The sequence below is a fragment of the Spermophilus citellus genome (assembly GCF_964194105.1).
Source record: "Spermophilus citellus genome assembly, chromosome: 9".
Taxonomy (NCBI): domain Eukaryota; kingdom Metazoa; phylum Chordata; class Mammalia; order Rodentia; family Sciuridae; genus Spermophilus; species Spermophilus citellus.
This window is the reverse complement of record NC_138191.1, coordinates 96,828,357-96,842,938: the sequence shown is the minus strand read 5'-3', so window position 1 is coordinate 96,842,938 and position 14,582 is coordinate 96,828,357. Positions and strand designations below refer to the sequence as shown.

The following is a 14,582-nucleotide window of genomic DNA, read 5'->3' as shown; positions in this document are numbered from 1 at the left end:
ACAAAGATAAATGTGTCACAGTTCTTTCCCTCAAGTAGCTCTCTTCAGTGATTATCTGATAACTGATCAGATAATTACAACTAACTATTGTATTTATTGTAATTCTTGTGATAAGCAGAAGCAAAGGGGCGAAGGGAGCACAGAGCAGGGGTCCCAACCAGGATGGGGGCTAGTAAGGGAGACTCCTGATAGGAGACCCCTGAGTGGGTCTGAAAGCCTGATGGAAGTGAGCCAGATGCAGAGGGAAGAGAGTGTTCCAAATAGACAGAATGTTCATTGGGGTGTGAATTCAAAACTAAAGAGAAGAAAAAATATTTAAGTGATTTAGGAACTACTGAAGGATTTAAGTACAGGTGTGAAATGGTCAAATTTGTGTTTTGAAAAAAAAGTGAGAAAGAAAATAGTAAAATTAAATGAAGGCCTCTCTAACTGCAGGAAGATGGCATTAACAGGTTCCAAACCTAGCCAGAGAGGCCAGTCAGGAGGCCTTTGTGGAGGCAGTGTGCCCCAAGGCAAGGGCACTGGTTCTAGGAATGGAGCAAAGGAAGCATCCAGAGCTGTTAAGGAGGTAGGCACCACTTTCATTAATGTGTTACTAATACGGTTTTTACTAGCTTAGGCAGGATTTTTTTGCCTATTGGATTCTAGCTGGTTATTGCTGCCTTAAGAAAGCTCTTGATTTTCAAACATATATCTGTCTTGAATTCTTTCTTTTTCTGAAATTTTAATTCCTGTGTTTAGTTGATTTCTTTGACTTTTTCTGCATATTTTATTCTTATAGGTAATTTTGCATATTGATATGTTTGACCCTTCCCCCTTTCTTCCATTTTTATTATGACAATCTGAAACATACACAAAAATAAAGTAAAATACGAGAACAAAATTCCATATGCCCTTTGGCCTCTCTTCATCTTTCTTTGTTTTGCTTTTGTGGTGTTTGCCAGATCTTTTGTCATTTCAGCTCAGTGTACTTGAGTATGCATCTCTAAAAAAGTATGGATATTTTTTCAGTTCACAACAGTGCCACTTTCTTGTTAACAAAATTAGCAATAATTCCTGAATATAATTTAATTTCTGGTACACATTCATATTTTTATTTATCTCAAAGTAGTTGGTTTTTTATGATGGAATCACATATCACATTTGGTAGTTCAGACTCAGTCCTTAACCCTACCCACCTTTTTTTTTCAGTTGTAGTTGGACACAATACCTTTATTTTTTTTAAATGTTTTTTCAGTTATTGATGGACCATTATTTTATTTATGTATATGTGGTACTGAGAATCGAACCCAGTGCCTCACACATGCTAGGCAAGCACTTTACTACTGAGCTACAACCCCCACCCACCTTTTATTTTATTTATTTATTTTTATGTGATGCTGAGGGTTAAACCCAGCACCTTGCCCATGCTAGGCAAGCACTCTACCACTGAGCCATAACCGCAGCCCCCTACCCACCTTTTTTAAATGTTGAAGAAACTGTGTCTGTTATCTTGTAGATTATCCCACATTCTGAATTTGTCTCTATTTCTTCATACTATAATTTAATTTAACTTTTTTTTAGGTACCAGGGATTGAACCCACAAGTATTTAACCACTGAGCCACATCCCCAGCCCTTTTATTTATTTATTTATTTTTGAGACAGGGTCTTGCTAAGTGGCTTAAGGCCTCAGCCTCCTGAGTTGCTGGGGTCGTATAACTTGCACCACCACCCCTGGCTCTTATTCTTTTTAAGAATCTATTGATGATGCCTCTAGTTTATGACTTTTTCTGTCAACAAATCTGATTCTCTCCATTAATGAAACCAGCCTTTATGAAAACCGTCTCATTTACTCAAGACCCTTCACATCCTTAGGTATGTAAGTGACGTTCAGTGCTACACGTCAGACCATCTAGTTCTGTGCTTTTCAGAAATAGATACAACTACCTCTCCTTTGTTTTTTCTCCTCCTTTTCCAGGTCACACTGTGAACAAGATGCGTAAACATGCAGATTCAGAGGTGGCTTCTCTTGCCAAAGAAGTTTACACTGAGTGGAAAACCTTCATTGAAAAACATTCAGATAGACCTTCTATTGAAGTTCGAAGTGATCCCAAAACTGAGTCACTTAGGAAAAATGCCCAGAAATTACTCTCAGAAGCCTTGGAATTAAAGGTAAAGTTCTAATTAGAATGTGATTGCTAGGAGCTCTTGCTTAAATAAGCCCTAAGTTTTCATGAGCCTTCATAGACTTAATGCTGTGACCTTGTTCTAACAGATAACTCTAAGGATTCTAGATTTATAAGCATTCTGGGAAATAGTGTTGTAAGAATGTGGGCTTTGGAATTAGCAAGACCTAGGTTGAAACCCTGGGTGTCATACTTGGAGTCATGATGCCTTAGGCAAATTTCTTAACATTTCTGAAACTTGCTTTCTTTTTCTAAAAAAAGAGAATTACAATTCCTACCACCGACATGGTTATTGGGAAAGTTAAATGAACCATTTATACAAAGGAATAGTATCTAGTGCCTGCTGATTACAAGTCACTTAATGAATATTGGTTCCTTCCCATTTAAAATTCTTTCCTTTCCCAGTGAAGTAAAAATTCTGAGATGGCCTGTGTTTTGGAATATCAATGACAAAAGAAAGAGCTATCTACTGAGTTGGGGGTGGGTGGCACACACTTGTAATTCCATTGGCTCCGAAGACTGAGACAGGAGAATCACGAGTTCAAAGCAGCCTCAGCAATTTAGTGAGGCCCTAAGCAACTTAGCAAGACCCTGTCTCTAAATAGAATATAAAAAAAGCTGGGGATGTGGCTCAGTGGTTAAGCACTCCTGGTTCAATCCCTGATACAAAACAAAACAACAAAACAAAAAAAGTTGTCTATTGAGAAAACTCTGCTCTCCCATTTTTGTTACCCCCCCTACTTTTAATTCTTTTTTAAAATATTTATTTATGTATTTATTTTAGTTTTTGGCAGACACAATATCTTTCTTTGTATGTGGTACTGAGGATCGAACCCGGGGCACGCACACGCACGCCAGGCGAGCGCGCTACCGCTTGATCCACATCACCAGCCCCCCTACTTTTAATTCTAAGGCATAAAATCAATTGCATAAATATATTCCCTATCATCTTCATAGCCAGAAGTTGAGATGATATTAGTGGTTTGAAGTATACCTGCTGGAATAATTTTTGCTCATTTATAATGGTATTAATTATCACCAAACAATAAATCTTGCAAGCTAATTAATACTCTGGAAAAATCAGATATATAACATTGTTATGATTTAAATCAGAAACATCTCTCAAATTCTGATGTGTTGAATTCAGGCGTGGGTACCCAGTATAGCAATGTTTAGAGGTGGAGTATTTGGGAAGTGGTTGGATCATGAGGACTCTGATTTCTTCAATGGATTAATCCATTGATGGATTCATAATTGAATAGAATTCTAGGAGGTGGTAGAAACTGTAGAAGGTAGGGCCTAGTGGGAGGAAGTAGGTCACTAGAAGCATGCCCTGGAAAGGTATATCTTATCTCTGGCTTCTTCTTTGGACTTTGTTTCCTGGCTGCTATGAGGTGAGCTGCTTTGCTCTTCTCATCATTCTGCCCTGATGCTCTGCTTCATCCCAAGCCCAGAAACAGTGGAGCCAGCTAACCATGGACTGAAACCTTTGAAATTGTGAGCCAAAATAAAGATTTTTCCTCCAAGTTGATTTTGTCAGGTATTTTGTCACAGTGACAGAAAGCTAAATAAGCAAAAACATCTATATTTTTCTTCTTCCCAGGATATCCCAGGCTCTCCTTATTAAAATATCCTTAAAGAATAATTTAATTATTTTAATAAAGGAAGGAATTTAGAAGTCTTGCTGAAGTATTAGATCTGTTACTACATTGTCAAAAAAATTTTTTTTCTTTTTAACCTTACCACTTCTATCTGAATTTTTATCTACAAAAGAAGAGTAGGTGGACTTGTGATATATTATTTACTTTTTGAAAAGAAGATTTTAGTTTAAAAAAGAAAACTTAGAATAGAAAATGAGAAAACTGTAGAAAGCAGGGGAAAATCTCCATTGAACCTACCACCCAGACATAATCTTAACATTTTGGTGCATTTCCTTTTTCAGTAAAAATTACTATAGCTTTTTAAATGAATGCTGGGCAAATTATTATTAGAGCAAATTATATGCCAAACATTCTGTAAGATTTTTATTGATTATTTAAATAACATTGCATAAAATTGACATGATTATTTACATTTGTGCTTTCTCTTCAATCTTGATCAATTTCAATTAATGTCATTTTATATATCCTTTTCTATATATCTTCATTTTTTCATGTTTATAATTTTTAATGTCTATCTGATGGTGCAGGGAATTGCTATTTAGTAAGTTTGCTTAACTTCTTTTAAATGAAGCTTCAGTATGAATATTGGAAGAGAGAAAAACATATGTAGGTTATAAGTAACTTTCCAGAGTATCGATTAGCCAACAGACGTGCTATTTTAAATAAAATTCATTTTTTAAATAAGCCAAAATTATTGTAGAAACATACAGTGTGGGTATATAATATGTAGTTAATGTGGTGGTAAATACCAGTTCCCTGTGGTATCTTTTTAAGTAAATGATAATAACGAAGCTATGCTTGTAAGGATTAATGAGCAGTTTGCCTGCTATATTAAACTCCATAATAATTATCCTTTTAGTTTATCCATTAATTATCCTTTAAATGGCACATCAAGTGGTAAGCACTCAAGTGTTACAAAGCAAAGTTAAAAAAGTGATACATTCGTTAGTGCTTTCCATCGTAATTGGAAAAAATATCAGATTAAGCATAGCTGAATGGTTTTGTTCCCAAAGAGTAAATTTTAAAAATTAAAAGTATGCGTCTTACTGCCTTCCTTGGCCAAAAGAAAAAAAAAATCAATCTGTTTTTCTTGCATAAATAGCATTTGATGGTATTTTTGTTCGTTTGGGATGTAAGAAAATGTAAATACAAACACTTTTTCGTAGGGTTAACCCTAGCACCTATCATCATGAGACATTTCCATATTAGGGTAAATCAATGAACCATCTAATCCAGTATCTGGTCTTTGACAGTAATCAATGTGGAGTGCATTCAAATCAGACACCAGGCAATAGTAGTAAAACCATTGGGTAAGTTATTGGCCCAGTGACTGAAAAGCTTTTACAATTTGATTCTAGCATGTGTTTTTGCAAATACTAAATCTACTCATTATATTCTTTGTAGAAAAAGATGTTTCCATGTTGTTTCAGTTATATCCTTTAATAGTGAAAGTCAAAAATGAAGAATATACACACAGCCAAAAGATTCATCTCTTTACTACCCTACAGATCTTGCTTTCTAGATTCATGGATTATTTTCTTGTTCTTGGAATAATGGAATAGATGAATAAAAACTCCATAGTTCAAATCCAAGCTCTATTCCCCTTTACTATCTCCCTTCCGGATCTTCTTTGTTCTTCTCCGTCTTTTAGATCTTTCCTCATATGAACATCCCCTGTGGTGTCATTCTCTTACTTCCCTTTCCTCATTATCCACTCTCCTTCCTACCTCACGTCCTGTGATCATTTTCCTATTATGTCATTAAAAAAAATGAACCTGATTCTCAAAGTGAGCCTGTATCATTAAGAGTTATGAAACACTGGCTGGTTGGCTCAGTTGGTTGTCAGATGGTGCTAATGAGATCCAGGTCAGGGGTACATTCTCATATGGGACTGTTAGTTTTTTTCTTTGTTTAATGGCCTCAGGCTGCACCCTTGGCTTTGACCAGCTCTCTCATAAATGTATTCAAGTGGTCAAAAAGAAGTGTGAGTTGATACATACAAATCCAATCACGCTGTCAGAAAACCCACACAAAGTTTGCTTCTTGTGGATGTTCGATTCATTGAATGTTTAGTGGGATTCTACTAGGTGTCAGGGGAAAATACAACATAAATGAGCTGCAGTCCCTCTCCTAGGAAAGCTTGCTATCTCCTGGGCTAGGGTTCCATCCCCAGTAACAGAGAGAGAGAGAGAGAGAGAGAGAGAGAAAGAGAAGCGCTAGCTTACCATCTTTTGAATGAGAGCCTGTAAATAACAAACAGAAAAAGAGAGAGAGAGAGAGAGAGAGAGAGAGAGAGAAGCACTAGCTTACCATCTTTTGAATGAGAGCCTGTAAATAACAAACAGAAACGAGAGAGAGAGAGAGAGAGAGAGAGAGAGAGAGAGAGAGAGAGAGAGAGAAGCACTAGCTTACCATCTTTTGAATGAGAGCCTGTAAATAACAAACAGAAACATGAGGCAGTCTGAAGTAGTGGTGTAAGCCCAGCAAGGGGTATAGACATACAAAGTATGGAAATGTTAACTCTGGTGTAAGAATCTGGGAAGGATTTTGCTAACTAGAAAACACATAATAAAAAGACATTCATCTGCTATGCATGATGTTATTGAGAGGGCAGGAGAGGAGGTAGGTATACATGGGGAAGAAGCACATTCATTTAACAAATATTTATTGAACACTTCCTATGGTTAACAAAAGAAGAAGACCTTGTTTCCTTGCATTTATAGAGCTTACAGATGTGGCAAACATTATAATTGATGATGGCACCATTTCCCACCAGATCTATTCCCTGGTGAAGAAGAGCCCTAAGTGGTCATGTTTTATATCTTCCCCAGCTAAAGCCAGTTTGCCCAGGATTAGACAACTGAATTACACACGCTCCACACACAGACACAAATAGATAAGGAAGGCACGTCAGATTCTCTGTCTCCGAGAAACGGGAACTAGGAAATACCAAGAAAACATCAGTGCAAGTATTGAAACAGAAGAGATGTTGGAGGAGTTATGAGGAAGCAGAAGGTGTGGGTAGAGATGTGTAGCATAAGAGGAGAGAACCAGGCGGTTAAAATTGGTAATGAGTAAGACCCAGGGAGAGGAGCAAAAATGTGTGAGAGAGACCAGGCAGAGGATGAGAGAGAGAAATATTGCTAAATACAGCAAATCGCTAGATCTCTTCTAGGGTTTCTGTTCCCATTCCCATTTCTACAGATGTATCTCATAGCAAAATCTCTTTTTCTCAGGGTCTCAGAGAAACTGATCCTTTTTATCCAAAAGGGTTTACTTACCTAAAGCACCAAGTTAGGACCCATTGGAAAGGGCTTATCAACTTGGGCAAGTTTGGATTACCCAAGGCTGTTATAAGATAGGCCTTCTTCACTTTGTGCAATGAATTTCTTATACACAATGGTGCAGGATGAATTATTTTCCTTTATGACTTATATTTTAATATCACAAACATTTTTCTGCTTTCTTCATTTCATTGTCCCTCATTTAGCAAGAGGCATGCGTGAGAATTGTTAGATACTGCCTATTCCCATCACACCGCGGACCTAGCTCCTGTCAAGCTGCGCCAGGCACTCTCTGTACATTCCATCTCCTTTCTAGGCTGTGGCTTCCTAGAGGGGAGGGGTCAGATCTTTTTTTTTTTTAATATTCTTTTATTTTTTAGTTTTCGGCGGACACAACATCTTTGTTTGTATGTGGTGCTGAGAATCGAACCCGGGCCGCACACATCCCCAGCCCCGGGGTCAGATCTTTTATGTGCTGTTTCTCCAAGAACCAGCCAGACTCAGAGTACCAACTCTATTTGCTGGATTAAGATATATGGGCAGCCAGTTATGTGAATTCCAAGGCACTCTCAGATTTGGGTTTGTTTTTTTATAATAGCACAATTTGATGGAATGCCTATGACTTTCTTTTATAAACACACAGACCCTTCTTCCTTTATAAGCATGCCCCTTTTTTAAAGAAAGATTTTCTTACCTGTTAAACTAAGTGAATCTCTAAATATTTGGTGAGTAACCAGCCTCATACTAGAACAGGAGCCTCTCTGGAAAATGCTATGGGTCAAATGCTGGGCAGCTAGGCAGCCACCTTGCCAGCCTCCCAATGTAGTCTGTTACCAGGGCTGCCTCAGGCCAGGGACTCACTAGTGCATCGTCTGCTCAGGAACCCTTGACTTGAAAAACTTGAGCACTGTGGGTTCTAGAGAGCCATGGTGGCAAGTCCACTCCCTCCAGCCCAGACCTAGAAGGTAATCAGCCAGCCACTGGGACCACAGGCTTTCATGAGCATCTTTTGCCTAGAAGACCTCGGCTTATGTCTGGGCCTGACAGCATTCATATTCTGTCTCACTCTCTTTCTCTCTCAGTCCTATTCTGCTCCCTGTTTGGTTCTTGTATCTTCAGAGTTTCTCTTTTTCTTCCTTCTGTGTCTGTCTCGCATGTTAGGACATGTTATCAAATATCAGATAGGACTTTTTATTTTTGGTGTCTCTTTCTTTGTTTTTCCTCTTGTGTGTATGATGTGTGTGTGTGTTTGTGTGTGTGTGTGTTTTACTGGGGATTGAACCCAGGACCTCACACATATTAGGCAAGCACTCTACCACTGAGCTACACCTCCAGCCCTTAAAAAAAAAAAAAAATATATATATATATATATATATATATATATATATATATATATATATATATACATGTATGTGTGTATACACACACACACACACATATTTTAGTTGTAGATGGACACAATACCTTTAGTTTGTTTATTTATTTTTATGTAGTGCTGAGGATCAACCTCAGTGCCTCATACATGCGAGGCAAGTGCTCTGCCACTGAGCCACAACCCCTCCACCCCCTTTTTTTTAAATTATTTTAGTCGTAGTTGGACACAATACTTTTATTTATTTATTTTTATGTGGTGCTGAGGATTGAACCCAGGCCTCTCACGTGCTAGGCGAGTGCTCTACCACTACGCCACAACCCCAGCCCCTCAGCCTTTTTTATTTGATTTTTAGATAGGGTCGCACTAATTTGTCCAGGATGGCCTTAAGCTTGCAATCCTCCTGCCTGAGCCTCCTAAGTAGCTGGGATTACAGGTGTGTACCACCACACCAGGGCTTTTTCCTTTTCATCCTTTTTACATAGAAGTATAGGATATACAGAACAGTGTGTGACGGCTCACTGAACTGATCACAAAGCAAACACCCACTTCACCTGGCCAGATCCTAGAATCCTTCAGTTTAGGAAAAACATCATTTCCTCCTGAAGCCAGGTGCTGCCCTTCTGAGTGAGGTGACTTCTCTGTGGCTGTGCTCCTCGGCATTCATTCCCACCGCCTTTCCTAGCACTCAGTGCCCTAATGATCCCCGTTTACCACCTGTTTCTCTTATTGCCTTTTCTCCTCATGGCCATAAAAGCTGTGCCTACCCCAGTCACTGCTGTTCCTCAACCCAAGCAAGAGCCTGGCATGTCATAGATGCTGAATAAATATTCAAATAAATGCCTAGCAGGAAGGGAAGGAATAAAGGGGAAAGAGGGAGTAAGAAAAATTTGTTCCTCTTTTCAAAGAACTTACTACCAGGGGAGACAAACTCAAAACATAGATTATTATAACATTATGATAATGACCAAGGGAAGCTCAGGACATAGTGGTAGCCTGAAGAACTTTCAGTCCTTTGTGCTAGGGTTTTTGTTGGTTTCTCCGTGGGTGTATGTTTGCCTAAGCTTTGACGTACAAACACGAGTGTTTCCTGAGGAAAGGTGTGTCTTCTAAGGGAACATGCACTGGTGCCGTGGCGTAGAGGAGCATGAAAACAGCTAGAGCGCTTAGGCCGGGGACGATGGGGAGGGAGATGGGCTGGGGGTCTCTGACCAGCAGCCTCACCTGGCCTGGATCCAGACCATGTGGACATAATTCCAGACCCGGTCTGCTTTGATTAGGTCTGTGACCTCAGGGTGGCCTGAGTATGAGCCAGACCACCCCAGAATTGCTCCAGGTCCCATCGCCTAGGCCTGTTCTGCTTAATTGAATCTGCATGGGTCTCAGAACGTTGAGGGGGCCACTGGTTGCCAAAAGGGGAGGACCGTGAACTTTGCAGTCAAGGTCTAGGGCAGAGTTCCAGCTCTGTCTCTCAGTAGCTGTACAGTCTTGATCTTTTACCTTTGAACCTGTTTCCTTATCTATAGAATGTGATAATATGAGTTATGAGCATTAGATGGGAAAAGTGATTTATAAACTGCCTCATGCACATTTTAGGATCCAGACCCAGTGTTTCTAAAATGCTGTAAGGGGTTAAAAGGCCCTTTAAAAACAAAAAGAAGCATGAACTGCTCCACTGATTTATTATCCTTGGACTTCGTTTCCTGGTTGGTGAAGTACAGGGCCCAGTACCCGTTGCTTAGTTCAAGCCAGTTTCCTGTTATAATGGCAAATATTACCACCCGGCAGGGGTTGTGAATGAGGTCCCTGTCACAAAGCACATGGCCTTGTTCCTTAATTGCCAGGGTGGAATTAATTTGCTCTTCCTGTTTCTCTTGTGACAGGAAGTAGATGTCCTTGAATTTCAGTTGATTAATGGAGGCCTCGAGCAGAGTGCTGCAGCCTCTCTTACTTTTAATCCTTATGCAATGCAAGGCTCTAATTTGATAATTTTGCTGTTTTTTAGATGGATCACCTACTGGTTGAAAATATTGAGCGGGAAACGTTTCATCTCTGCTCCCGCCTCATTAACGGGCCATACCGGCGGACGGTGAGAGCTCTGGTCTTCACATTAAAGCACCGAGCTGAAATCCGGGAGCAGGTGAAGAACGGCTCGCTGCCCGTCGGCACGTTTGTACAGACCCACAAAAAGTGACCCGAGGACGGTTCCAACCCTGGGCTGGGCAGAGAGGAAAATGGGCCTCTCTCTGCCATTCAAAGACTCTTTTGAGTCTGGGTGATGGCTGGTGCTGGCTGTGCTAAATTTTCCCATGGTGCCATTCCTTCAGACAGAGGATGCGGGGAGCCCTGGGAGACAGGCCTGCGGGAACCTGCTTCATTAGCCACCGCGCGCTGGTGCTGCCTAACAGGATGCACGCAGGCTGTCACTAGGAAGCACCATACGATTGCCATCACCCAACACAGTGAAAGGGTGACGGATTTCACTGTGAGCATGCCAAGGACACCTCTAAACTTCCCCCATGTCAGGCAGATGAAGTTAACACTTTATTTCGCCACCCTGCAGGTAACTGAAACTCAATTACCGCTGCTGCTCACTCGGTTCCATCCCCCTGAGTTTAGACAGCTCCGGTGCCTCTCAGAACTCCCTGTCTGTTCTCTTTGCTCTACCCCAGGGGTGAGCCTGCCAGAGCCCGCCGACCAGCCCTGCTTTCCAGAGCTCACTTATCTGAACGGTTCAGCTCTCCCTGGAAGACCTTCTGTGTGGGTCTCCGGAGCCCCCATGCTGAGGCCTCTAATGAGCAACTGGCCCGAAGCCTCCCCACACCTCGGGGTTTATTTGAATACGCTGGCTCTGGTTTAGGGCTCTGTAGAACATACATAATGAAATTTCTTCTGCAATGAATTACTGTGGTAAGAAAAAAAATGCATATTTTTAAAAAAGTGAAATACCTATGTACAGGCCTGCTCAAAGAATGATGTAAATGATATTTGCCTTTTTTAAAGTACTATTAAACTGAGACTTGTGTTCTAAAACAAAAGGTGTGGTTTCCTCACTGAAAAGTGTTCTGGGTTGCGAAGGAGTACAGTTGGTAAAATTAAAGAATGGCAGGATGAGAATTTGAGAGAAGGGATAAGACCCAAGGAAAGCTTTTCAGACTAGGGGAGACAGGTGCATGTCTGCAGTCTGAAAGGAAGGAGCCAATTACAAGGGGGAGATTTAAAATTAAAGAAAAAAGGGATGGGTTGGAAAGTGAGGACGGAAGGAAGGGCTAATGTCTACCCAAATGCCTGGCACTTTTCCTTAGAGGATTTATTGACATGCATCTTTATATATATAATCTTTGAAAACCCTGTTAATTCCATTGTGTTTGGTGGGTATTGTTCCAGTCTTTTAGATTTGTTCACTACTGAGCAACATTTACCGGGTGCCCATTCCGTGGGGCATGCTGGATACCTAGCAGTGGCCGCAGTGAGACCTTGAGGCTCAGAGGACAATATGCTGTCCAGTTGCCACTGCTAGTCACTGATGGAGCTAGAATAATAACTGAGCACTTACTGTGTGCCCGGGACTATGGTAGCATTTTACAAAAAGAAAATACCCAATTAAAGATGAGAAAGGTGAGGCTCTGAAAAGGGCAGTAACTTACTCGGGGTCACAGACAATGAATGACAGATCTTGGTCTGCTTGATGGTATATAGTAGATAGTCTCTAGTTGATTCCATTAGCTCTCATATTTTCAAGCTTCATTTAGATGCCAATGATATTCCAGTTTGTATTTGCAGCCCACACCTGTGCCCTGTTTTCAGCAGTATCTCCTAGATATTCCATGGACATCCGTGATGTTAAAACCCATCAGTGGATCCCTGTTACCTTCTGGATAAAGTACAGCACCTTCATGCTTGTGTACAAGGCCACCTGTGATCTGGCCCCGCCTTCCTCTCCTTTCTCACCTCCTTCCATTTTCACCAGACTGCTTGTAGTTCTTCCACATCGTATTTCTTTTTTTTTTTTATATTTATTTTTTAGCTTTAGGTGGACACAATATCTTTATTTTATTTTTATGTGGTGCTGAGGATTGAACCCAGTGCCTCATGCATGCCAGGCAAGTGCGCTACCACTTGAGCCACATCCCCAGCCCCTCCACATCGTATTTCTTAAAGCAACTGAGCATTCCCTTCCTAGAGTGCTGCTCTCCACCTAATTCCTTTCTTGCCCTCACCACAGTACCCTGTCTACTCTTCTAGACATATTCGTGTGTTCTGTCATTATGCCAGTTCTGTCTCCCCACTAGATTGTAAATCCTCCCTGACTGATCAGAGATCCCGTCTCACTGGGTATCTTCAGTGCCTGGAACAGTGCGTGGCCATAGTAGAGGCCAATAAATATTTGTGGATGTCCAGATGTCTGTGCTCTTCATGGTTCCCCCTTCCTCTGTTATCCACAGAGTAGCCAAAACAAGTCTCCTAAAATGTAAGACAAATGATCTCTTCTTTGCTTAAAACCTCCCAGTGACTTCCATTTCTCTTGGTGTAAAATCCCTTACCATAGGGCAGGGGACATAGCTCAGTTGGTAGAGTGCTTACCTTGCATGCACAAAGCCCTGGGTTCAATCCCTAGCACCACCAAAAAAAATCCTTACCATATCCTACAAGGCCCAGTGTGATCTGGCCTCTGACTGCCTCTGACTGCCTCTGACCTCATTTCCTGTTTTGCTCTCCCTCATGATTCTGTGGTCCCATTGGCTCCCTTGCTGCCTTGCACCTACCTACTAAGCATGCTTCTGTCTCAGGCCTTTGCACTCACTGTTCTGATAGCAGTATTTGTTCCTTAGATGTCTACATGTTCCTGTCCTTACTTGGATCAAGTCTCTCTCCCTTATCAGAAAAGCCTTCACTGACTTCCCTGAGTAATATTCCCTCCCAAATATTCTGTAATACTCTACTCTGCTTTACTTTTCTGCAGAGCACTTCATATCCCTTGACACAATTCTTTATTTCTTTATTGTCTTTCTCCTGCTTCAAGAATCTAAGCTTCAGGAAAGCAGAGGCTTTGTTCTGTTCCCTGCTGCATCTCCAGCACCTGGAACAGAGACTGGCACAAGCTAGATCTCCATAGCCATTATTGCCTAGTTGAGTGAGTGGCTGTGGATGGAGAGGAGAAGCATCTAATTCAACCAGGAAATAATACTTCCTGGAGGAGATCATACTTCTGTGCAGTTTTAAAGGGCAGAAATCAATTGGGTAGTTGAAATGCATGCCTACAGAGAAGACAGAAAGGAAAGACCCAAAAATGGAGATTTCTGGAAGATGATTTGGGCTGGGTATGGTGGTACACACCTGTAATCTCAGGAGGCTGAGGCAGGAGGATCACAATTTCGAGGCTAGCCTCAGCAACTTAGTGAGGCTGTAGGCTACCCTATCTCAAAAAGTAAAAAGGGCTGAGGAGGTGGCCCAATGGTTAAGTGCCCCTGGGTTCAATTGATACCCCACGCCCCCAAAAATGATTTGTATGGCTGGAGTGGGGGGACACATGCAGGAGAGTTAGCTGGAGATGAGGCAGGAGAGAAAGGCAAGAATCAGGACCATATTTGGAGTGTCCCGAAAATCAGGTGAAGGCCTTTGACTGATTCCCAGCAGGAACTGGTCGTTTTTGTGTTAATAGAAGCTGGGGCAGGGAGAGTGAGTGGATGTAGGAAGCTTCATTTATAAACAACCAAAGAGTTCTGCTAATTTGGGAACCCAGAGTAAGTTGAAAACACTGCTTTCTGGCTGAAAGGCTTCAGTAGTGATAGTTGGAAAGTAAAATGATTGCAGAGATGTGCTTTGGAGATTTGGAAAGCGGGCTGTGTTATTTGTGGCTGTTTTCTCCTTGATGCATGTGCAGAATTTCCATGAACGCTAATAGAGCTATTCTGAGCACTTGCAGAAGGGAAGGAGGCTTGCAGACACCCATCCACACTTGCCCGCCCACCAAGAAGCACTTCTGGGCTCTAGTCTGTTAAAAATGAAAGGGTTGCTCCTGGAATGGAGTGAGAAAAGTTCCTGGCACCTCTGAGTTACCTGTGAGTTTCGGTGCGCGCGTGCCTTATAGCCCTTTCA

General features: G+C 41.2%; 1 protein-coding gene across 4 annotated transcripts in view; it reads left to right on the top strand.

The window, feature by feature from the left end:
• TCEANC2 (transcription elongation factor A N-terminal and central domain containing 2) overlaps positions 1-11,510 on the top strand; it is a 36,681-nt gene extending 25,171 nt beyond the window's left edge. For all 4 annotated transcript variants that reach the window (XM_081307131.1, XM_081307133.1, XM_081307130.1 and 1 more), the window contains exons 4-5: positions 1,959-2,152; positions 10,489-11,510. In XM_081307131.1, the coding sequence (XP_081163257.1) occupies positions 1,959-2,152; positions 10,489-10,677 (383 nt within the window). In that variant the 3' untranslated portion in view covers positions 10,678-11,510. The remainder of the gene's footprint in view (positions 1-1,958; positions 2,153-10,488) is intronic.
• Positions 11,511-14,582: the final 3,072 nt, after the last annotated feature.